The sequence below is a fragment of the Erinaceus europaeus genome, chromosome 18 (genome assembly GCF_950295315.1).
Source record: "Erinaceus europaeus chromosome 18, mEriEur2.1, whole genome shotgun sequence".
Classification (NCBI taxonomy): Eukaryota; Metazoa; Chordata; class Mammalia; order Eulipotyphla; family Erinaceidae; genus Erinaceus; species Erinaceus europaeus.
Genome location: NC_080179.1, coordinates 62923382 through 62946467, shown reverse-complemented (window position 1 = coordinate 62946467; position 23086 = coordinate 62923382). Strand labels below are relative to the sequence as shown.

Genomic DNA, 23086 nt, shown 5'->3' with positions numbered 1-23086 from the left:
TATCAAAGATTAGATGCCCGTGGGTGTTGGGATTTACTTCTGGGCTTTCAATTCTGTTCCACTGGTCTGTGTGCCTATTTTTGTTCCATTACCATGCTGTTTTGATGATGATGGCTTTATAATATAGTTTAAGATCTGGGAGTGTGATGCCTCCATTTCTGTTTCTTTTCCTCAAGATGGTTTTGGCAATTCTAGGTGTTTTCAGGTTCCAGATAAATGACTGTAGTGTTTGTTCTATTCTCTTAAAGAAGCTTGGTGGAACTTTGATGGGTATTGCATTAAATTTGTATATGGCTCTGGGGAGAATATTCATTTTGATGATATTTATTCTTCCAATCCATGAGCATGGGATATCTTTCCATTTCTTGGTATCAGTTTCTATTTCCTTGAGTAGCGACTCATAGTTTTCAGCATACAAGTCTTTCAGTTCTTTGGTCAACTTTATTCCTAGGTATTTGATTGATTTTGCTGAAACAGTAAATGGGAGTGATTTCTGGATGTCTTCTTCTTCAGATTTAGTGTTTGCATAAAGAAATGCCACTGATTTTTGTACATTGATTTTGTAGCCTGATACCTTGCTATATTGCCTAATAACTTCCAGTAATTTTCTACTGGATTCTTTAGGTCTTTCTATGTATACTGTCATATCATTTGCAAGTAGTGAGAGCTTGACTTCTTCCCTTCCAATCTGTATTCCTTTGATTTCTTTCTCTTGCCTGATTGCTATGGCAAGAACTTCCAATACTATGTTGAAGAGTAACGGTGACAGTGGACAGCCCTGTCTAGTCCCCGATCTGAGGGGGAATGCTTTCAGCTTCTGTCCATTGAGTATGATGTTGGATGTAGGTTTGCTGTATATAGACTCCACTATCTTGAGGAATTTCCCATCTATTCCCATTTTTTGTAGAGTTTTGAGCATGAACGGGTGTTGGATTTTGTCAAAGGCTTTCTCTTCTTCTTCTTCTAGCGTTTGCCAAAGGCTTTCTCTGCATCTATTGAGATAATCATGTGGTTTTTGGCTTTGCTTTTATTGATGTGGTGAATGACATTGATTGACTTACGGATGTTGAACCAGCCTTGCATTCCTGGGATGAATCCCACTTGGTCATGATGAACAATCTTTTTGATGTGTTGCTCTATCCAGTTGGCCAAGATCTTGTTTAATATTTTGGCATCTATGTTCATCAGAGATATTGGTCTGTAGTTTTCCTTTTTTGTTCTGTCCTTATCAGCTTTTGGTATCAGGGTGATGTTGGCTTCATAAAAAAGTGGAAGGGAGTATTCCTGTTTCTTCAATCTTATGGACTAGCTTGAGAAGTATGGGTATTAACTGTTTCCTGAAAGTTTTGTAGAATTCATTTGTGAAGCCATCTGGTCCAGGACTTTTGTTGTTGGGGAGATTCTTAATAATGGTTTCAATTTCTTTGTCTGTGATTGGTGCATTTAAATTTTGTAGTTGTTCTTGGTTCAGTTTTGGAAGTGCATAGGTTTCTAGGAATTGTTCCATTTCTTCCAGATTCTCTAGCTTGGTGACATATAGTTCTTTATAGAAGTTTCTCAGGATTCTCTGTATTTCTGTGGTGTCAGTTGTGATATCTCCTGCATCGTTTACAATTCTATTAATTTGAGTCTTCTCTCTTTTTTGTTTGGTGAGTCTGGCTAGGGGTTTGTCAATTTTGTTTAATCTTTCAAAGAACCAACATTTGGCTTCATTGATCTTTTGTATGGTTCTTTTATTTTCGATGTTGTTTATTTCTGCTCAAAGTTTAGTGATTTCTGACCTTCTGGTTGCTTTAGGGTTCCTTTGTTCCTCTTCCTCTAAGTCCTTGAGGTGTGCAGTAAGGTCGTTCATTTGAGCTTCTTTTTGGTGTTTAATATGTGATTGTATGGCTATAAGTTTCCCTCTCAGTACTGCTTTAGCTATGTCCCAAATATTTTGATAGGTTGTGTCTTCATTTTCATTAGTTTCCAGGAACATTTGAATTTCCTGCTTGAGTGAGTCTCTGACCCAGTGGTTCTTAAGGGGCATGTTGTTTAGTTTCCAAATTCTGTGTCTTTTAATAATTTTCTGTTTGTTGTTAAATGTTAGTTTTACTCCACTGTGGTCTGAGAAGATACTTGGGATGATTTCAATGCTCTTGAATTTATTGATGCTGTCTTTGTGGCCTAACATGTGGTCTATCCTTGAGTATGTGTTATGTGGATTTGAAAAGAAGGTGTATTCCAGTTTTTTGGGGTGGAGGAGTCTGAAAATGTCCAAGAGGTCTAGTCTGTCGATCTCTTCATTCAATTCTCTTGTATTTTTATTGGTTCTCTGCTTTGTTGATCTGTCTAAGTGTGAGAGTGGGGTATTGAAGTCTCCCACTATTATTGTATTACTATTGATATATTTTTGAAATTCTTTTAGTAGATGCTTAATGTATTTAGATGGTCCCTCGTTGGGTGCATAGATGTTAATAATTGTTAAGTCTTCTTGGCTGATTGATCCTGTAATCATTATGTAATGTCCTTGCCTATCTTTTATTACTTTATTTAATTTAAAATCTATTGTGTCTGAGATGAGAATGGCTGTTCCTGCCCTTTTTTGTGGTCCTTTAGCCTGTATGATAGTTTTCCATCCTTTCACTGTAAGTCTGTGTTTATCTTGTTGTGACAGATGGGATTCTTGCAAGCAGCATATGGTTGGGTTATGTTTTCTGATCCATCCCCCCACCCTGTGCCTTTTGATGGGTGAGTTTAAGCCATTGACATTTATTGATATTATGGATTTAATGTATTGTAGTGCCATTGTTCTTTAAAAAATTGTTTGCTCTGATATATTGCAAGTATTATAGTGATGTTCTTGTTTATAAGAGGTCTTTTAGTACCTCTTTCAGGGCTGGCTTGGTGATGGTTGCCTCCTTTAACTGTTGTTTATCTAAGAAGGTTTTGATCCCTCCATCTAGTTTGAATGAAAGTCTAGCAGGATATATTATCCTTGGTTGAAACCCTTTTTCATTCAGGGCTCGATAGATATCTTGCCACTCCCTTCTGGCTTTTAGAGTTTGAGTGGAGAAGTCTGCAGATAATCTTATGGGTTTTCCCTTGTATGTGACTTTTTGTTTCTCTCTTGCAGCCTTTAGGATCCTTTCTTTATCCTTACTTCTTCTCATTGTGACTATGATGTGTCTTGGTGTCTTCAGGTCTGGGTTGATTCTGTTTGGTACTCTCTGGGCCTCTTGAACCTTGATATCCTTTCTGTTATTCAAGTCTGGGGAGTTTTCTTCTATTATTTCCTCTAGAATGTTTGCTTCCCCTTCCTCTCTTTCTTCCTCTGGCAGGCCTATTATACGAATGTTACTTCTTTTGAGATCATCCCATATGTCTCTGTTGTTGTTTTCAGTGTCTCTCAATCTCTTTTTAAGCTCTTTCTCCTCTTTCTTTGTTTTCTCTAACTCATCCTCTGTCTGACTAATTCTATTTTCTGCTTCTGTTAGTCTGCTTTCCCTTGCCTCAACTTCTTTCTTCATTACAGCTATTTCAGCTTTCAGTTCTCTAATTGCCTCAAGATAATCAGTATTTTCCTTGGGGGGTCTCAACTGTTGTTTCCCTAATACTGCCATTCCTTTCCTCCAATGTTGTTTTCATTTCTGTGATTAATAAGTTTATTATTGCTTGCATACTTTTCTAATCTATGGTTACTTCTGGCTGATTTGTAGTTTCTTCTGGGCTCTTGTCTTCATTCATTGGGGTAGCAGTTTTATTTGTTTTTGATCTACCCATTTTTTTTATTTATGTGGTTTTTTTTTTTATGCTCTGTTGTTCCTCAGTTGTTGTGTCTTGAGTACAAGTAACACTGTACTAAATACCTTTATGACAATTGCACTCACCAACCTCCGGAATTACAGTAGCAACTGAAGTAAGTATTGAAGTAGTTTAATTGTTACCAGTTAGCCAAACAATTTCTCCAGTCCGTGAAAAAATAGTAACCAAATCCCAGTGAAGAAAGAGAAAAGAAAGAGAAGATAGCAAGAATAGACAGTTATGCAAATATACTATCCACTGTATATTCTAGGGGTAACAAGAGGGAAAAGGGAACTAGAGCAGAGATACACACATAGAGAGTCCACTTTGAGTCAGATTTCTTCCCCAAAATAATTCACAAATTCAGAAATGCAAAGAAGAAGGAAGAAGTGTATGACAAGATTAAAAAAAAAAGAGAGAGAGAGAGAGACAAGAGAGAGAAAAGGGAGAAGATAAGAAAAAGAGTTGTAATTAAAGAGCAGTGCAAGGAAATTCCCAAATGTGTATCAGTGAATTCAAAAAAGCACCCTGTTTGGTGGTGTGGGGTATCCTGTTAGTAGCTGGTCCCCAGGGACTGCTTATGGGGGAGAGGGAAAGGAGGTATGCTTGAAAATTAAAAGGAAGAAAAAAGAATTTTTTTCCCCTACTCTAATTCTTAACCCAAATTAAGATATAGTCACCTCCTTGGTGTCACCGCTATGGCCCCTTATTGGCTGGCCTGCTAAAGGCAGAGAATCCTACTGTTTCCAGGGGTTGTGTTCGGAGCTCAGCGGCTAGCAGCTTCTCAGTCCGCCATCTTCCGGGAAACCCCCCCCCCAGACTTTTTTAAAGGATTTCTCGAAAATGAAAACTAGCTCCAAGTCCTTTGATCCAATGAGAGCTATACTTAAGAAGTCTTTGGATCCGCCCTCAGGGTCGCGGTGGTCCCTGGAGACTCCCAAGAGAAAGCCCCTGAGCTATAGTGCTCCCTCCGGGTCTCTGCTGGCTGCCCAGCAGCGCTCTGTAACCGGCGGAGGACCCGCCTTCCCGGGCAGAGGACAATGCCCGGCGCACCCGCCTTGCCCGCCGCCGCCTGGGAAGTCTGGAGCAGCCCGCCCGCTAGTCCGTTCTACCTTTACTCTAATTCTTAACCCAAATTAAATTATAGTCACCTCTTTGGTGTCACCACTAGGATCCCTTATTGACTGTCCTGCTAAAGGCAGAAAATCCTACCGTTTCCAGAAGATGTGATCAGAGCACACGCTGCTAGCAGCTTCTCAGTCCGCCATCTTCCTGGAACTCCTCGTATTTGTTTCAGACATTACTTTTTTACATGTAATTTTACTAGTGACTTAATATTGATTCACAAAATCATAAGATAACAGGGCTACAATTTTCCACCATTCCTGCCACCAGAGTTCCATACCCCCACTCTCTCCATTGGAAGCTACAGTAGTTCTCCCAAAGTTGCAGATATGGGCTCACTATTATTTACACAACTATCCATCTATATTTATGTATGTCTGCCCACTTTTTTTTCATGGTCTTACACTCTCTTCCCTTCCAGGTCACACCTACACCTGTTACTGCTTCTGAGTGTCCTTTCTCTTTTCCTCTTCCAGGTCCTGATGAAATTAGAGTCCAGAGCCCTCTGATCATCTCTTCCTATCATTTCTGCCCCTCTGGGAGTAATTCTTTTTGGGGTGAGGAAGGTGGGGGTTCTGACTTTTGTAATTGCTTCTCCCGTTGGGCATAGGCATTGCCAGGTTGAGCCATACACTCAGTCTGTATCTTTCTTTTCCTAGTGGGGTAGGGCTCTGGAGAGGTGAGGTTTCAGGACACATTGATGAGGTTGTCTGCCCAGGGAAGTCAGGATGGAATCATGATATGATAGCATCTGCAATTTGGTAGCCGAAAGGCAGTAAAACATAAAGCAGACAAAACAATTAATGAGAGGAACCAAAAAAGTAGGGATAGATCAGATGAGAAGAAGGATGTTAGTTAGGGTGGAAAGAAGCTAGAAAGTCAATTTAGGTATGTTCTTAGGGGCCTGTGACTTCTGTAGTTTTTGCTTGAGTTTAATGGCTAATTGGAGATGGGTAAAAATAATGTCTGGGAATATGGTGTCAGAGTTGAAAATAGGGCTAGAAAATTGCATTAGGGCAGAAGGTACTCCCCAAACTTGAAGAAAATCTATGACTAAAATTAACTATTTACCCTATCAGCATGACCCAGGGCCCATATATATATTCATGTTTTGCACGGGAGCCAGTGTAACCTCTGAGTCCTTGTCACAGCTGGGAACATTCTAGGCTTGCACTCATTTCAGGAGCAAGGTAGGGTGACTCAGCCTCCCTTCAGAGAGTGGGGCAGTCCCTACCATTGCCACTTTATAGGGAGTATAAGTTCCTGGGATGGCCCATGAGAGGATTTATGATGATGTTCCTGATGGAAGCGACCAGTGTTGGTGGATAAAGGAATCTATTAGAGGTCTAGGCCCATCCTATTTGTGTGGGAATCCAAGGATTCCCTAACCAGGGCAACAGATGATGGGGGGTGGGGGGTAGACATTACTTATTATTGCTTATGGATCTGTCAATCCAGTATAGCTCTAATACTGCGGAGATGTTATAAGATCCAGGTTTCTGTTCATGCAAGGCAAGGAACTAGGTCAGAGAGATTACAGTCAATAAGTATAAAGTTATATGGAAAAATAAGAAAGTGAAATAGTTGAATGTAAGTGACAAGTATAGAGAACTTAGCAATCTTCCGTAAATATTTACTAAATGAATGTTAAGTGAGGAGTAAGAAGAAATTTAGCTTCAAAAAAACTAAATGGGAAAAGCAACAGAAAGAGAACAGATATAGGAAGAAAAAGACACATGGAAACAGTTCATGCTTTTTGAATGTTCTGAATAATATTTGGGAATAAAAGCTGTTCTTACTGTATCTGCTGCTTCCAGTAAGCCTGCAATATTTTTACATTGGTCTCTTCTGCCACAGTTGAGCTTCTTAGGAACAAGCTCACAGCCAGGCTGTTTCCTGATTACCTAGTCAAGATCGGCAATTATTGGAAAACTTGAACTCTGACTCATATCTGAGCATGTTTTGTGATGAGTTAAGTTTACTTGATGGGTAGCTTTCAAATATAGATGAATGCAAATGAGAAATTACACTGCTATAAATATTATGTTCAGGATTAAACCAAACTTTGAATAAAATTTTATGTAGAGCACTATAGAGGGGTTTTTCTTTAAAAACATTAAGAATGATTTATATCAAAAATTATTATAGAAAACATACAAGTTAAAGGAGAAATGTTTATAATGCAGTTCTTGCAGACAAACCCTGTCAGTACTGGTTATTGTTTGTTCTAAATTTTTGTCTTGGTAGGCAGACATTTTTTAATTTGTATTACAAAACCACATTCTTCTTTCTTTTTTTGTTGATTTAATAATAATGGACAAGACTGTAGGACAAGAGGGGTACAATTCCACACAATTCCCACCACCAGAGTTCCATATCCCATCCCCAGCCATTGGAAGGTGCCCTATTTTTTTTTAACCTCTCTGGGAGTATAACTAGATTTTATGCTGCATACTACTATGTTATTTCCCTTTTACTTAACAGTATTTCTTGTATTGTTTTTCCAAGTCAAGAAATATTTTGGGTTGTTGAAAAAGTCATGACACATTTTTTTCTTTTTTTTTTTTAATTTTTTATTTATAAAAAGGAAACACTGACAAAACCATAGGATAAGAGGGGTACAACTTCCCATAACTCCCACCACTAGACCTCCGTATCCTATCCCCTCACCTGATAGCTTTCCTATTCTTTAACCCTCTGGGAGTATGGACCCAAGATCATTGTGGGATGCAGAAGGTTGAAGGTCTGGCTTCTGTAATTGCTTCCCCGCTGAACATGGGCATTGACAGGTAGATCCATACTCCCAGCCTGTCTCTTTCCCTAGTAGGGAAGGGCTCTGGGGAAGCAGAGCTCCAAGGCACATTGGTGGGGTTGTCTGTCCAGGGAAGTCTGGTCACATCCTGTGCTAGCTTCAGGAACCTGGTGGCTGAAAAGAGAGTTAATATACAAAGCCAAACAAACTGTTGGACAATCATGGACCTAAAGGCTGGAATAGTGCAGATGAAGTGTTGGGGGGGGTCCTCCATTTTGTAGATAGCTAGTAAGCATATTTTAGTTATATTTCAAAGGGCCTGTAACTATACTAGTGGTTTTTGTTGTTGTTGTTTTTGCCTGAGCCTGAAATCTGATATGCAGGTGGATCCAAGTTATTTTCTGTGGAGATGATGTCATGGCTGGGAAAAGGACCAGAAAGCTGGATCAGGGAAGAGAGTAGCTCCCTAATATGGGAAAGGGGTATAAATATTGTTGACTGTAAACCCCATCGATTTGATGTGATCTGGGGTCCATAATTAGCTTAGGAGCCTAGTGACCTCTGTATCCCTGTAGATCTGAGCTCACATTCTGTGGCATGATGCATTTTTTCTATGCAAAAACACGTCACCTAGTATCTGCAGCTATTGCCGGTGGCTGCATTATATTGTGTATTGTGTGTATGTGTCAAAATACATTTCCTTATTGTTCTATTTTATCATTTACAGATGGCTGCTGTTATTAACAGTGTTGTGGGCTGGATAGATAGCATAATGGTTATGCAAAATGCCTGAGGCTCTAATGTCCCAGGTTTAGTCCCCAGCACCACCATAAGCCAGAGCTGAACAGTGCTCTGGTGTCTCTTCCCCCCACTTATATCTTTCTCTCTGCATTTTCTCAATATTTAAATAAAAATATAAAACAATATAAGTAAATATGTACTTTAAAACACTTTAATTTAAAAACAATGTTGTTACGAGCATATATTTGTTGAATTTATGTGAACCTCTTTCATTATTTTATGAAATAACTTTTCAAAATTATAAGTACAAAATTGGAGCAAAATTTATGTACATTCTGAGGCTTACTATGTACATTACCAAATTACCCTCCAAAATATTGTTTTGATTAACATTCCTACTAGCAATGGGTGAGAGGAAAAATGTTTTAGGATCCAATAGTCTTCATGTGTGGGTGTAGAGTTCTGAGTATATTCTTAAGTGTGAGTTTAATCTTGACAGCTGTTGCCAAAAAAAAAGTGTACTCATTATTTTGTTCTTAAATCCTCCATTCTGTATAATGGTTTATGCTCAAATCATAAGTATGAAAGCTTCATGTCTAATTTCTTGGAGAGAAATTTAAAACAGATCACATACTCTGCTAAATGAGTTCATTAATATCATGGATATGGAGATTAGATCTAGGAGAGTGATCCACTGCATAGCGGGAATAAATTTCTTGATCTGAAAACTAGATTTAAGTCCACTGTTGAATATCACCTGTGCCTTTACAGATGACTGTGATTATTTATTTGTGCATATCTTTACTGTTTATCTGACTGTTAGGCAATTTTCCACCTTTTTTAAAATTTTATTTTAATTACTTATTTATAAAATGGGAACACTTACAAAACCATGATGAGAGTTGTACGATTCCCACCACTAGAACTCTGTATCCCATCCCTTCCCTTGATAGCTTTCCTATTCTTTAACCCCCTGTTAGTATGGACCCAGAGTCATTATAGGATGCAGAAGGTAGAAGGTCTGGCTTCTGTAATTGCTTCCCCACTGAACATGGGCATTGGCAGGTGTATACATACTCCCAGCCTATCTCTCTCTTTCCCTGGTGGGGCAGGGCTCTGGGGAAGTGGGGCTCCATGACACATTGGTGGGGCCATCTGTCCAGGGACGTCCAGTTGGCATCATGGCTGAAAAAGAATTAATGTATAAAGCCATACAAATTGTTGATTAATCATGAACCTAAAGTCTGGAATATTTTAGATGAAGATTTGGGGTCTCCATTTTGGAAATAACTAGTATGTCTATTTTAGGTATATTCCAAAGGGCCCATGACTTTATTAGTTTTTGCCTGAGCCTGATATCTTATATGCAGGTGAGATATCTGGGGAGATTATGTCATGGCTGGAAAAAGGGCTAGAAGTCTGGATCAGGGAAGAGAATAGCTCCCAAATATGGAAAAAATGTATAAATATTGTTGACTGTAAACCCCATTGATTTGATCCCTGGGGCCCACATTCAGCATAGGAGCCTATGTAACCTCTACATCCCTGTAGGTCTGAACTTGCATTCTGTGGTCATCACTAGGAACGTTTGGAGTTACAGCAATTTCAAGACCCATCTTCTTCAGGTGGTAGATAGAGTATGTTATCCAATGCCCCTTCAGAGGATGGAACCTTCTCTACCATTGTTGATCCACATTGAGGGCAAGGTCCTATGGGGGCTCCCAAAGGGTGTTGTTCGTGATGGAGATGACCAGTGATAATGGGGAGAGGGAACTATTCGAGGTCTAGGCTCATTGTGTTTGTGTGTGAATCCCAGGACTCCTCGACTAGGGCCCCAGCTGATGGGGTGGCCTGATAGTGTCTAATGAGTCATTATTAAAGTATGCCAGTCTCTTGCCCTAATTCAGCTTTTATAGTCCTTACTTCGATAAGGTTAGCTTTGGAGTGAGTGAGGGAAGTGTAATAGGAAGTAGGTGAGGAGGGTATCTAGGTCTAAGTAGAAACTATTTCATTAGCTTCTTTAAGGTATCTTTTTAGGTCTTTCTACTTGCTTGCTTCATTTATTGACTCACTGCAGACTATTGTCCACATTTGTTTTAATGTGCATATTTTGCCCTAATTTATAGATACATGTGTACATCTGCCCTGTCTCATGGAACCTGATCTATATCTAGGTTTTGAGGCTTCTAAAGTGGAACTCAAGGGGGAAAGTTGGCTAAACTGGCTATGTATGCTTGAGGGACATGAGTGAAATAGCTAAGTTTCTACTTGCAATATAGAATCTACTAATTTGACATATTACTGCAGGGCTGGGTGGGGGCACACCCAATAGAGGACACGTTACCATGTGTCATGACCCAGGTTCAACCTTCAGGTCCCCACATGCAGTGTGGAAGCTTCACAAGTGGTAGAACCATGTAATGCAGAAAGAAGAAAACATAACCCTTTTGAATGGTGGAGTTATCATGCAGGCACCAAGTACTAGTGAGAACCCTGATGGCAAAAAAAAAAAATTGTGTTATGTTATATGAATATATATGCATATACATTCTCTTTTACTATCATCATTGTTGTCTTTATTATTTTATTTTTTTAATAGTGGATTTTTAAAAAATTTTTAAAAATATTTATTTAATTTATTTATTCCCTTTTGTTGCCCTTGTTGTTTTATTGTTGTAGTTATTATTGTTGTCATTGTTGGATAGGACAGAGAGAAATAGAGATAGGAGGGGAAGACAGAGAGGAGGAGAGAAAGATAGACACCTGCAGACCTGCTTCACCGCCTGTGAAGTGACTCCCCTGCAGGTGGGGAGCCGGGGTTCGAACCGGGATCCTTATGCCGGTCCTTGTGCTTTGCACCACCTGCGCTTAACCCGCTGTGCTACAGCCCGACTCCCTATTATTTTATTTTTTTAACAGAGCACTGCACAGCTCTGGCTTATGGTGGTACAGAGGATTGAACCTGGGACTTCAGAGCCTCAGGCATGAGAGTCTTTTTGTATAACCATTATGCTATCCACCCCCACCTTGTCATTATTATTTTAAGTAGAGACATGTATAGACACAGATAAAGGAGAGGCACTCCAGCACCAGTGCTCCCCCATCTCCCATGTGGCATTCCCATGTGACACCAGGATTGGAATCTGGACCCTGCACATAACATGACATACTATCTGCTGAGTTTGCTATTTTTAAATTAAATTATTTATTATTGGATAGAGACGGGGAGAAATTGAGGGGGAGGGGAGATAGAGAGGGAGAGAGACAGAGAGACACCTGCAGCCCTGCTTCACCACTCCTGAAGCTTTCCCTCTGCAGGTGGGGACCAGGGGCTTGAACCCAGGTCTATGCTCACTGTGGTGTGTGCTCTTAAGCGGTGTGCCACCACCTGGCCCCAAGTTAGCTATTTTCCAGACCCCTCCCCATGTAAAATATTGTTAGAAACGTTGCTTTTATTTCACGTGATGTTCCGTGAAGCAGCTGTAATCCAGTCCCCCTTCTTACGTACTCTTGCCGTCAGAATGGTGCCACCTTCCAGGCTGTCCATCAGCATGTGTCCTCCATTATCCATCTGGAATTTATTCTGAGTGGTCTGGGGTATAAGACCTGTGAAACCAAGTATGATGTCATCTCTGGAAATCTTTTCCCAGCCATAAAACCCACTCCTCATAATCTTCGGTCACCATTCACTCCTTTTTATGATTATTTTTGTGATCTTTAATAAATCGCTTTCAGCAACATTCAGCACTTCAGATTGTTAGGTCATATCTCTTAAAATAATTGCTAACTCAGTCATAAATTCTTTTGCTTCCATTTTTACCAGTTCCATCAAGTGAATGACTGCTGAGACTATTATCAGTTGACTTTATTTCAGTTAATGCAACTTCCCTAAACAGTTCTTTGTTCAAAATTAAGTAATTGAGAAAGGGCCTGGTATTATGAGAAATGTTGTAAGGACTTTAATAGGAAAGGCCTCTTCTTTTGAGGGATAATTTTCGGGAATAAAAATATCACCTTATATTCATTTATATATTGCAGTTTAAACAAAGAGAAGGAATTCAAACAAATCTCTTTTGTGTTCTTCTATAAAGTGACTATTGAATAGGAAAGCTTTTGTTCAACTATAAAAATATCTAAGGAATGCAGTAGGATTATAATACATTTATCTTGTATAGAAACCCTGAAAATATAGGTTTATAAAGCTGCTGCTTTGAAAATACTCAGATTAAAATCTTTTAAGAACTACAGCCCAGCCGCTACCCAATTAAACCTCCCCTTAAACCCAAACCGCTTGTACTTTTAAGACAAAACAAACAAACAGCAGGACTTATTCAAAATAGATATTCTCTTGAGGATCGATAGCCAATTTTTTTGGAACTCAAAATGAAAAATTTAGAGAACTGAATGGCTATATTTCCCTATAGTATTTCTCCCTCTTTAAGATATGTTATATTGTTTCCATCCTTTTCATCTAAGTATTTCCAAGAGAATCAGAATAAAACAAAAACATATTACAGATTAAATGGCAGCTATTTGACTGATATGGTTGAAGATAGCATCTTCAGTATTCTTTATTTCAGAATGTTTAGGATCTTTGTTCGTGCCTATAGCAGTAATGCATAGTACTATTCAAAAACTTCCTAGTGGCACCTCTATACATCACCTTAAAGAGCAGGAACAGTCTTCCATTACCTTCTGTATTATTTAGTGTAAATCAAACTGAGAGATACAGAGCTTAAAGCATAGGGTGCTACAGAAAATTCTTTAAGACCTTAAGATTTTAAATGCCATTTAAAAATGTTAATTAGAAGATGCATTTGTTTTAATTCTTCATACTGAAAATATTGACTGAATTGTGAATTAACACATTTAGGGTTGCAGATGTCATTTTTCATGAAATTTCTTGAATGATGTAATTTTCATATTTCATATAGCAGTTTGATCAATTTACAGATTTATTTTACATAATTAGTTGGTAAATGACAAATTCAATTGCTGATATATAACTTCCCCTGTAATATAAAAAAATAAGTTAAATCCTGAATTATAAATAAAAAACAAATATTTTGAAGACATCTGGTTCACATCTGTCTGAACTAAGCTAATGCAAAACAGTGTAATTGAATGCAAGAAATACTGAAATATTCACACCTTAGATTGTAAAAAATAACTCATTCCATTTTAGAGTGAATTCTTGAATTGATGAATTTTTTAGTGTCCTTTAGCCTCTCATTCTGTCATTGCACAGAAAGACAAGCTCAACAAACAAAACAATCTATTTTTTTCAAAACCTCTACTAAATGAAAGAATTGTCTTTATTGCTAATCTTTTCTATGTTGACTAGCCCCCACTCCTATCAACAGACTTAGACTCCAGCCTCCCACCTTTTGATGTATTTCTAATTCTCCGTTCAGTTATTTAAAATGAGAGATTAGTGAGAGAGTGTCTGTAATCTCACTCCATAAACTGTGTGTTTCTTGTGGGCACAATGAAGCCCAGTCAATGTGAGAGGAAGGTATTCATACTCATGGAAATGAAAAGCATCCATGGCATATTCTCATGATCAGTAGTCCTTTGATGACTGGTCTTTTCTTTTATTCAAAACCTGTGGCAAGTGGAAAATTAACCACTTTTAGAAAAAGAAAAAGACACTAGACTTTCAATTGTCTAAGTAAAAACTTTGAAAATCATGATAGATTTCTCTTCTAATGAAAGGGTGTGGAGCCTAAAGCCTTCCCTCGGTCTGGGTACTGGTTCAAGAGAGAGAAGTTCTATTCATGAAGAACACTTGATGCTGATGTCTCAATATAAAATTAAAACATAGTCTGTTCTATTAATGAAATTAGAAACTAGGCTTCTCATTTTTTACCTTTAGCTCAATAGGTAAATACCACAGATTCTCAATAGCAACAGACCGTAAAAGGAACTGTTACTGTGAGAAATGAAAATACTTTGACTAACACATATATATGCCCTAAGAAATAACAGATTATATGTTGTGTTTATTTTCAGGGAGCATGATAAAGATCCAGAAAGTTTTTTTAAGGTCTTACTACATCTTAAGGACTTAGGACTCAGCTTTCATGTATCTGTCCTTGGAGAAACCTTTACTGACATCCCAGGTATCTCTTTCAAATTTTCTAATGTGTGCCTTTATAGATAGCATAAGCCCCACAACTTGAGTATTAATTTCCATGTCTCCCTTTGTTAGACTAATCAAGATGAGCACTGTTAACCAAAAGATTATACAATGGCATTAAAGTGTGATTCAATTAAAAAAAAAATACTTAAGTAAGCATTCTTTGATTTAAGTTGAGAACGTGAAGTCATCTCTTTTATCAAATATAGTTTATACAGTACATCTTGATGTAAATAAAATATATCGCTTAAGGCATCTTAACACTGAAGGAAAGTAAGGATTTGTAATTGGATGTACAACCTCTCACCTTTGGGGTCATTGGTTTGAATCCTACCCACATTGGTAATGGCTGAAATATATTACTCTCTGTTGGGTAAGTCTGTGTAAAGCATTCTGATGACTTGCAGTGTGGAGTAGATCACAGTCTGTATCATAGTTGTCATTTGTCCATGCCCTTTTTTAGTGAGCTTGAGGAAAAAAAAAAAAAAAAAGCAGAAATCTAAAAACGGTCTTTGCTTCCTTTGATCAGTGGGATCAGCTTTCAAACCCATTTCTTGAGCATTGAAATGTTATTTTTTAAGCTTTTGATATTCACCCCCTCCCCCCCCCCCGCCCAGAGGGGTGAACCACTGGCTTCTGATGAGAATGGGGTTTGAACCTGATGCTCAGTCCACCTCAGAGTCCCTGTGCAGACCACTATACCAGCTCAGCACTCTAGCACTTATTTTTTTCTTTTATTTATAAAAAGGAAACACTGACAAAACCACAGGATAAGAAGGGTACAACTCCACACAATTCCCACCACCAGAACTCCATATCCCATCCCCTCCCCTGATAGCTTTCCTATTCTTTAACCCCTTGGAGTATGGACCCAAGGTCATTGTGGATGCAGAAGATGTAAGGTCTGGATTCTGTAATTGTTTCCCTGCTGAAGATGGGCATTGACAGGTTGATCCATACTCCCAGCCTGCCTCTCTCTTTCCCTAGTGGGGTCGGGCTCTGGGGAAGCACATTGGTGCAGTTGTCTGTCCAGGGAAGTCCAATTGACGTCATGCTAGCATCTGGCACCTGGTGGTTGAAAAGAGAGTTAACATACAAAGCCAAACAAATTGTTGAATAATCATGAACCTAAAGGCTGGAATAGTGCAGATGAAGAGTTGGCGGCAGGGGGTGGGGGGAGGTCTCCGTTTTGTAGATAGCTAGTAGACATATTTCAGTTATTTTCCAAAGAGCCTGTGGCTATTCTAGTTTTGTTTTTTTCTTTCCCCTGAGCCTGAAGTCTGATACGCAGGTGGATCCAAGTTATTGTCTGGGGAGATGATTTCATGGCTGGAAAAAGCCATTGTTACCAGTCATCTCTATCAGGAACAACAAAATAGAGCCCTTTCTGGGCCCCCATAGGACCTTGCCCTCAACTTGGATCAGTAAAGAACAGTAAAGAATGTTCCATCCTCTGAAGGGAGGCTGGACAATATACTCTATGCTACACCTGAGGAAGATGGGTCCTGATATTGGGGCAGCTTGGAAAGTTCCTACCCATAACCACAGAATGTGAGCTCAGATCTATAAGGATGCAGAAGTCACATAGGCTCCTAAGCTGAATATGGGCCCCAGATCACATCAAATCGATGGGGTTTATAGTCAATAATATTTATACACCTTTCCCATTTTTGTGAGCTACTCTCTAGCCTTTTTTTTAAAGCTCTGAGCGTACAGACTACAGCAGTTCAAATACTACCTCTGCCACTGCACAATGATGTTTACCTTGTTTAGTAAGTACTTCTTGACTTTTGTGTCAGTGTTGGAAATCCACTCAGCCTGCTGATGCTCTATAGACATATCTGCTATTACTCATCTTCTGCTCTCTGCCCTCACAAATACCAACCCTTTTTCAGTTTCTCTAGAGCACCAGACTTCTTCAGACCATTAGATATTTGCCAGTGTGTTCCTTTCTTTTGACGTGAACTTAGAAGGACTTTATTTTTCAGTGTGAAGCTTTACTGTGGTCAGAGCTCTCTGTACTTTAACCTCATGGCCTTTACCTGAGTTTCTAGTCGTTTGCAGACTAGTTTCTAGTCATTGCATGTGCATATACACAAGAGAATGTAGGTGCTGTGACGACAAGTGTTAAATCTATCTTGCTCATCAATTTGTCCCAAAGTACAATGTTAGAACTGTTGAATATTTGTTTGTTGGATAGAATTGTAGTTTTAGAAACATGTAGTTTTGTTAAGGTGAAAAAACATGTCTATAAGCATAGGAATCAAACAGTGAGACACAGATAATATAATTTTTTATTTCCTTATTGGGGGATGACTATTTTACAGTTGATAGTAAATACAGTAGTTTGTACATGCATAACATTTCTCAGCTTTCCACATAACAATATAACCCTCACTAGGTTCTCTGCCATCCTGTTCCAGGACCTGAACTCCCCCCACCACCCCCACCCCCAAGGATCTTTGACTTTGGTGCAGTACACCAACTCCAGTCCAAGTTCTGCTTTGTGTTTTCTTATTTTTCAACTTTTTTTTATTAATGATTTAATAATGATCAACAAGATTGTGGGATAAGAGGGGGTACATTTCCATACAATTCCCAACACCAGAGTTCCATAACCCATCCTGTCCATTGGAAGCTTCCCCTTTCCCTTTTTCTTATTCCTCAGGTAATAAGGACCAAAGATCACTATGGGATGCAGAAGGTGGGAGGTCTGGCTTCTGTAATTGCTTCTCCGCTGAACATGGGCATTGGAAGGTTGATCCATACTCCCAGCCTGTCTCTATCTTTCCCTAGTGGGTGGGACTCTAGGGAGGTGGGGTTTCAGAACACATTGGTGAGGTCATTTGCCCAAGGAAGTCAGGTTGGCATCAAGGTAGCATCTGCAACTTGGTGACTGAAAAGCATTAAGATATAAAGCAGAACAAATTGTTTAATATGCAGGAACCTTAGGTTAAGTAGATGAGATTTGGGGTCTTCATGTTGGAAGGAGGTAGGAAGTCTACTTTAGGTATATTCCAAGGGACCCATGACTTGAGTAATTTTTGCCTGAGCCTGACAGCTAACATGTAGGTGGGCTGAAAGTATTGTCTGGGAAGATGGTGGGAATGGGATTAGAAAGCTGGATCAGGGCAGAGAATAATAGCTCCCTTTTATGGGAAAAGTATATAAATACCGTTAACTGTAAACCCCATCCATCTGACCTAGGGCCCATGTCTATTCATATTTAGCCCAGGGGTGGGTGTAACCTCTGCATCCCTGTCAGTCTGAGCTCACATAATTCTACTTTCTTATTTTGCTGTCAGAGTTTTCATGACTGCACAGTGCCACTGCTCCAAACTCCTCACAGGCTGTTTGTTTTAAATGAAGTGTGAGAGGCACAAAAAGGGGGAGAGGGAAAGGGAGAGGGAGAGAGAGAGAAGAAGAAACACCATGGCACTATTGTACTGCTCATGGAGCTTTCCGTGTACTGGTGTGCTGGTGTGTCTGTGTAGTGAACAGAACTCAAGAGCTGCTCCTAATATTTGGAAAAGTGGGCACTCTACCAGGAGAGCTATCTTCCCTCTCACTGCAAGATCTGGTTTGTTATTTTTTTTTTCCCTCCATAGTTATCACTGGGGCTTGGTGCCCAGACAGCACTATAAGTCCACTGCTCCTGGTGGCTCCCCCCCCCCCCATTTTTTTAATTGAATAGGACAGAGAGAAATTGAGAGAGGAGGGCGGGAGGGAGGGAGAAAGATACACACCTGTCATTCTGCTTCATAGCTCGTGAAGCAGACCCCCCTGCAGGTGGTAGCCAGGTACTCAAACCCAGATCCTTATGCTTAGTACTATGTGCATTTAACCGGTTATGCCACTGCCCAGCCTCTCGCAAGATCTGTTCTTATCTATGTTGTGTCTGTGGCAGCTAGGCAGTATTTAGTAAGGTCAATAAGCGAGCCAAGTTAACAGGAAAATCCATGCAACCACCATTACAAGCCTGCCTGGTTAAGAGAACACTAGGGAAACAAACAAACAAACAAACAACCTAGGAATCATGTGGTCTGACCTCAAGACAGTCAACTCACTGGCCAGAATTTCTTATGAGGAGGAATCAGGAAATGCAACCCTGCTCTGAACCCAGAGAATGCGGGAGAGCAGAAATCCATGCTGAGCAGTGCTGCTAACCACCACAACCCTTTAGCATACATTTTGCGAGACATCTGCTTTAATCTGGGCGATCCTTTATCTTTCTGGTCGGAGGTTAGAGCCCAGTACAGGGAGAGCTGAAGAGGTGCTGAAGGTTGAACCCAGGGCTTCATACAAATGAAACATGTGCTCTACCACTGAGCTGTATCCTTGTCTCCCCTGGACTAGATAACTCTTAAGTGTTAATTGCCCATAGTCCTCTTACTAGAAGCAACCCAGCTGGTAGCCAGAGATACAGGCAACAACACTCCGTCCTCAGGCAGAGCGGATAGGAAGAGTTGGCCTGTATGAGAATGGAGTGGTCACTTACTGGTGGTTGGGCACCTTGAAAGCTCCTGGTGGTTGTCAGTCAGGAGTGCTTCTACCTTCTGGTTTGAGGGGAGATATCTGGCAACTTTCAGAAACTTTTGGTATTACACCCGCAGGGAGAAGGGTGCTTCTGGCCAATGCTAATAAATGGCCTGCAGTTCACAACCTTCTCCAACCAAGAATTACCTGACTTCAAATGTCCATTGAGAAACTTACAGAAATGGAAGCATCAGAAGTGCCTATTTGAGACTGAGTTCTGTAATTTCCAGGTTAAGCTCAGCTGATCTATCTGTAGCACAAAAAGGAAGAGATGGGAAAGGGAACAAAGGAAGAAGAAGAAGAAAAGGAGAGGAAGGAAGAAGTAAAGGAGGAGGAGGAGGAGAGGGAAGGAAAGAGAAAGAAAAAGACCTGCCCTGCTTACTTTAGAGAGTTCTACTAGAATTTCTGCACAATTAAATGATTTAGTGCCTTCTAAATTGCTATGCCAATTTCATTTAGACTCATAGACTTCCCTGCAGAGTTTATATTTGAAATGATTTTCAATACATCTTGGTTCTGAAAAAGATATTAATGATGCTGAACCTTAAAAGTTCATTCTTGATATTATTGTAATTATTACTTTTTTAATGTTTACTTATTTATTACTGGATAGAGATACAGAAATTAAGAGGGGAGGAGAAGATAGAAAGGGAAAGAGACAGAGAAACACCCGCAGCCCTGCTCCACAACTTGTGAAGTTTTTCCCCCTGCAGGTGGGGACCATGGACTTGAACTAGCATCTTTGCACACTGTAAGGTGCTCTACTGCCTGCCCTCCCTATATTACTGTAGTTATTTTAGCTCAGAAAACTGAAAGGGCATTTTGCTACATAAAGCTTTGAACTTAAATCAAAACATGCCTAGAAACACTGTAATGGAAAAATTGTAGTTTAGGGCAGTTTTTAGTGTTTAGTTTTTGGTTTTTTTTTTTTAAAAACACATTTATATATTATCGGATATAGACAGAAAGAAATTGAGAGGTGAGGGGAAAGATAGAGAGGAAGAGAGACAAAGAGACATGTGCAGCCCTGCTTCACCACTTGTGAAGCTTTCCCCCTGCAGATGGAGACCAGGGGCTGGAATGTGAGCGCTTAACCAAGTGTGCCACCACCTGGCTCCCTAGGGCAGTTTTCATGATCAGGTCATTCCTAAGATGACCCCCAAAACAACAAAATAGGCAAACACATAGGATGTCAAATGAATGGAATGTGTCTATATACCCTAATAATTTTTCACAATAGATAACTTGATAAAAAACTTTTTATGAACAACCATGGCCTTACATCAGGACTCTCTCTTTTTTTTTCTTTTTTTTTTTTTCTCCTACTGCAAACATGGTGGGAGAAGGAGTTTTTAGCTTTGGGTATTAGGGGCCCAGAAAGTAATATCTTGAAAGAGAGTTTTGGGAGACAGACATTTTTCTGGTTCACCTTTAATTTGAGGTTAAGAACAGAATGTGGAAAGCTTCTGGTTAGTATCTAGCATGACAATAGTTATTACTGTGATCTTGGCATATTTCTGATCCTTAACTCTGGAGTCAAATGTTGGATAATTACATCACATTTCCCTCCCCTCCCATTTCTCTATTCACTCAAATCCCAGCTGCAATCTCATTTCCAGCTGAGCAGCTACTCCGAGGTAGAAATACTAGAGAGATTCTAGGAACACAAATAACATATCACACTAATATAAAGGTATAAATTTTGTTATAAAGGAGACCCAGCAGAAGGAAAATTGTTCCTATATTGATCAATGTTGAATTATGACATGACTACATCTCACACTGGTAAAACTGAATAAACTCATTCTCTTCAGACCATTGTTATTCCCTAAATGAACTTCTTTTCTTTGATATATATATATCAAAGAAAATATATATATATATATATTATCGGTATCTACTCATTCCCTAAACAAAATTGTTGACAGAGTTCCCACTATGGTCTGGCACCATAATGTGGATACCAATAGGAGAAAACACTGGTTCTCATCTAAAGTCTTAACTGTCACATTGGGAAGCAAGCATTTTTTTATGATTACATTTCATTATACCATGCTCTTGTCTATATGTAAGAGTTTCATAACCCTAATAACAATCTACTCTTTTCAGCCAAGTGTAATAATACCCCTGACTTATAACTGAGGTAAATAATTTATATTGGTCTCAGTTAGCAGCTGTATCTCAAGTAGACTAAGAAGACAGAGCCACGGTCAGATGATTCTTACAAATAGTCACTTAGGTGGGCCAGGTGGGGGGAGGGTTGTAGGTAGCATAATGGTTATGTAAAGAGACTGTCATGCCTGAAGCTCTAGAGCCTCAGGTTCAATCCTCCACACCACCAAAAAACCAGAGCTGAGGGGAGTCGGGTGGTGGTGCAGCAGATTAAACACACGTGGCGCAAAGCACAAGGACCGGCTTAAGGATCCCAGTACGAGCCCCCGGCTCCCCACCTGCAGGGGAGTCGCTTCACAAATGGTGAAGCAGGTTTGCAGGTGTCTGTCTTTCTCTCCCCCTATCTGTCTCCCCTCCTCTCTCTGTCCTATCCAACAACGACGACATCAATAACAACAATAATAACCACAACAATGTTAAACAACAAGGGCAACAAATGGGGAAATAAATAAATATTTTTTAAAAACAGAGCTGAGCAGTGCTATGGTAAAAGAATAAAAAAGAAGAAGAAAGTCAGCCTGTAGTGGTGAAGCCTATGTGGTAAAAATTAATTAATTAGTTAATTAATATAAAAGAAATAAAGAGAGAAGAAGAAAGAGCTAGGCGCTTAGTCACTTTCCTAAGAATGTGATCTGGGAAGTCAATTCCCTGAGAATCTGAAATATAAACTGAAAGTTGTAGGATCTGCAAAATAGCTTACCTGAATTGTGCACCTGCTTTCCCTATGTGAGAGTCAGATTACAACCAGGCTCCCACTGCATTGGGGGAAGCTTTGGTATTGTGGTGTCTCTCTGCCACACATACCTTTCTATCTGGGAAAAAAAAGTCAGCCCATGGATTGGGAAGGCAGCATAATGGTTATGCACAAAACTCTCATGCCTGAGGCTCTGAGGTCCCAGGTTTAATCCCCAGTACCACCATAAACCAGAGCTGAGTAGTGCTCTGATGTAAAAGTTAAAAGTTTAAAAAAAAAAAAAAAACAGCCTGGAGTAGTTTAGTCCAGAGGGGTTGCAGGAAGGGAAAACAAACAAACAAACAAACAAACAACCTGATTGCCTTGTTTTTCAGCGCTTTCATAATGTCAAAAATAAGAATTTTTTAAAATGTATGTATGGTGACTGGAAAAAAATAAATGCTATGATAGAAGTGACAGGATCACTGAAGAATGTATGAACTTAACATGATGTCAGTTAAGATACCAAACTATTACCTTACACATCTTTGCAGTGTGATTCTAAAAATTGAACAACAACAACAAAAAAATAGAGAAGTAGTCAGAATGGCAAAGAAATCACAAAGGATTAGTAAGAAAAAACATGGCCTAACAGGTTCAGGATATGTTTCATGTGACTACCCATCCCCATTTACGGAAATAAAATCGACATACCACATTGTCTGTAATTAAGGTGTACAGTGTAATGATTCAACTTACACGTATCATAAAATGAAGCAGTAGGTTCAGTTAGCATCTGCTGTGTCATAGAGATACAAAAGAGAAATAATGTCTCTTGCAATAAGAACTCTTAGGCTATGCTATACTCTCAACAGCTTTTAATATAATCTATACATCAGTGTTAGCTATGGTCATCATGTAGTCCATTATATCACTAGCCCTGGTTTATTTTACAACTGCATGTTTCACCCTCAGGTTTCACCATCATCTGATCACTTTCTCCTCTCCCTCTCCACTTGTGGTAGTCACAACTCTTAAGTTTCTTACTTTAATATTCTACATATAAATGGGGTTGTACAACATTTGTCTTTCTTTGGCTTATTTCATATAGTAGAATACCCTTAAGGTCCATCCCTGCTATGGCAAATCAAAATTTTTTTCTCCC

General features: G+C 39.4%; 1 protein-coding gene across 17 annotated transcripts in view; it reads left to right on the top strand.

Moving 5' to 3' along the window:
• Window positions 1-23086, top strand: part of GTDC1 (glycosyltransferase like domain containing 1) — a 450095-nt gene that overhangs the window by 393495 nt on the left and 33514 nt on the right. For all 17 annotated transcript variants that reach the window (XR_009545998.1, XR_009545999.1, XM_060178080.1 and 14 more), the window contains one exon: window positions 14414-14523. Coding sequence is in view for 15 of the 17 variants with exons in the window: in XM_060178080.1 (XP_060034063.1) it covers window positions 14414-14523 (110 nt within the window). In the remaining 2 variants the exon portion in view is untranslated. The remainder of the gene's footprint in view (window positions 1-14413; window positions 14524-23086) is intronic.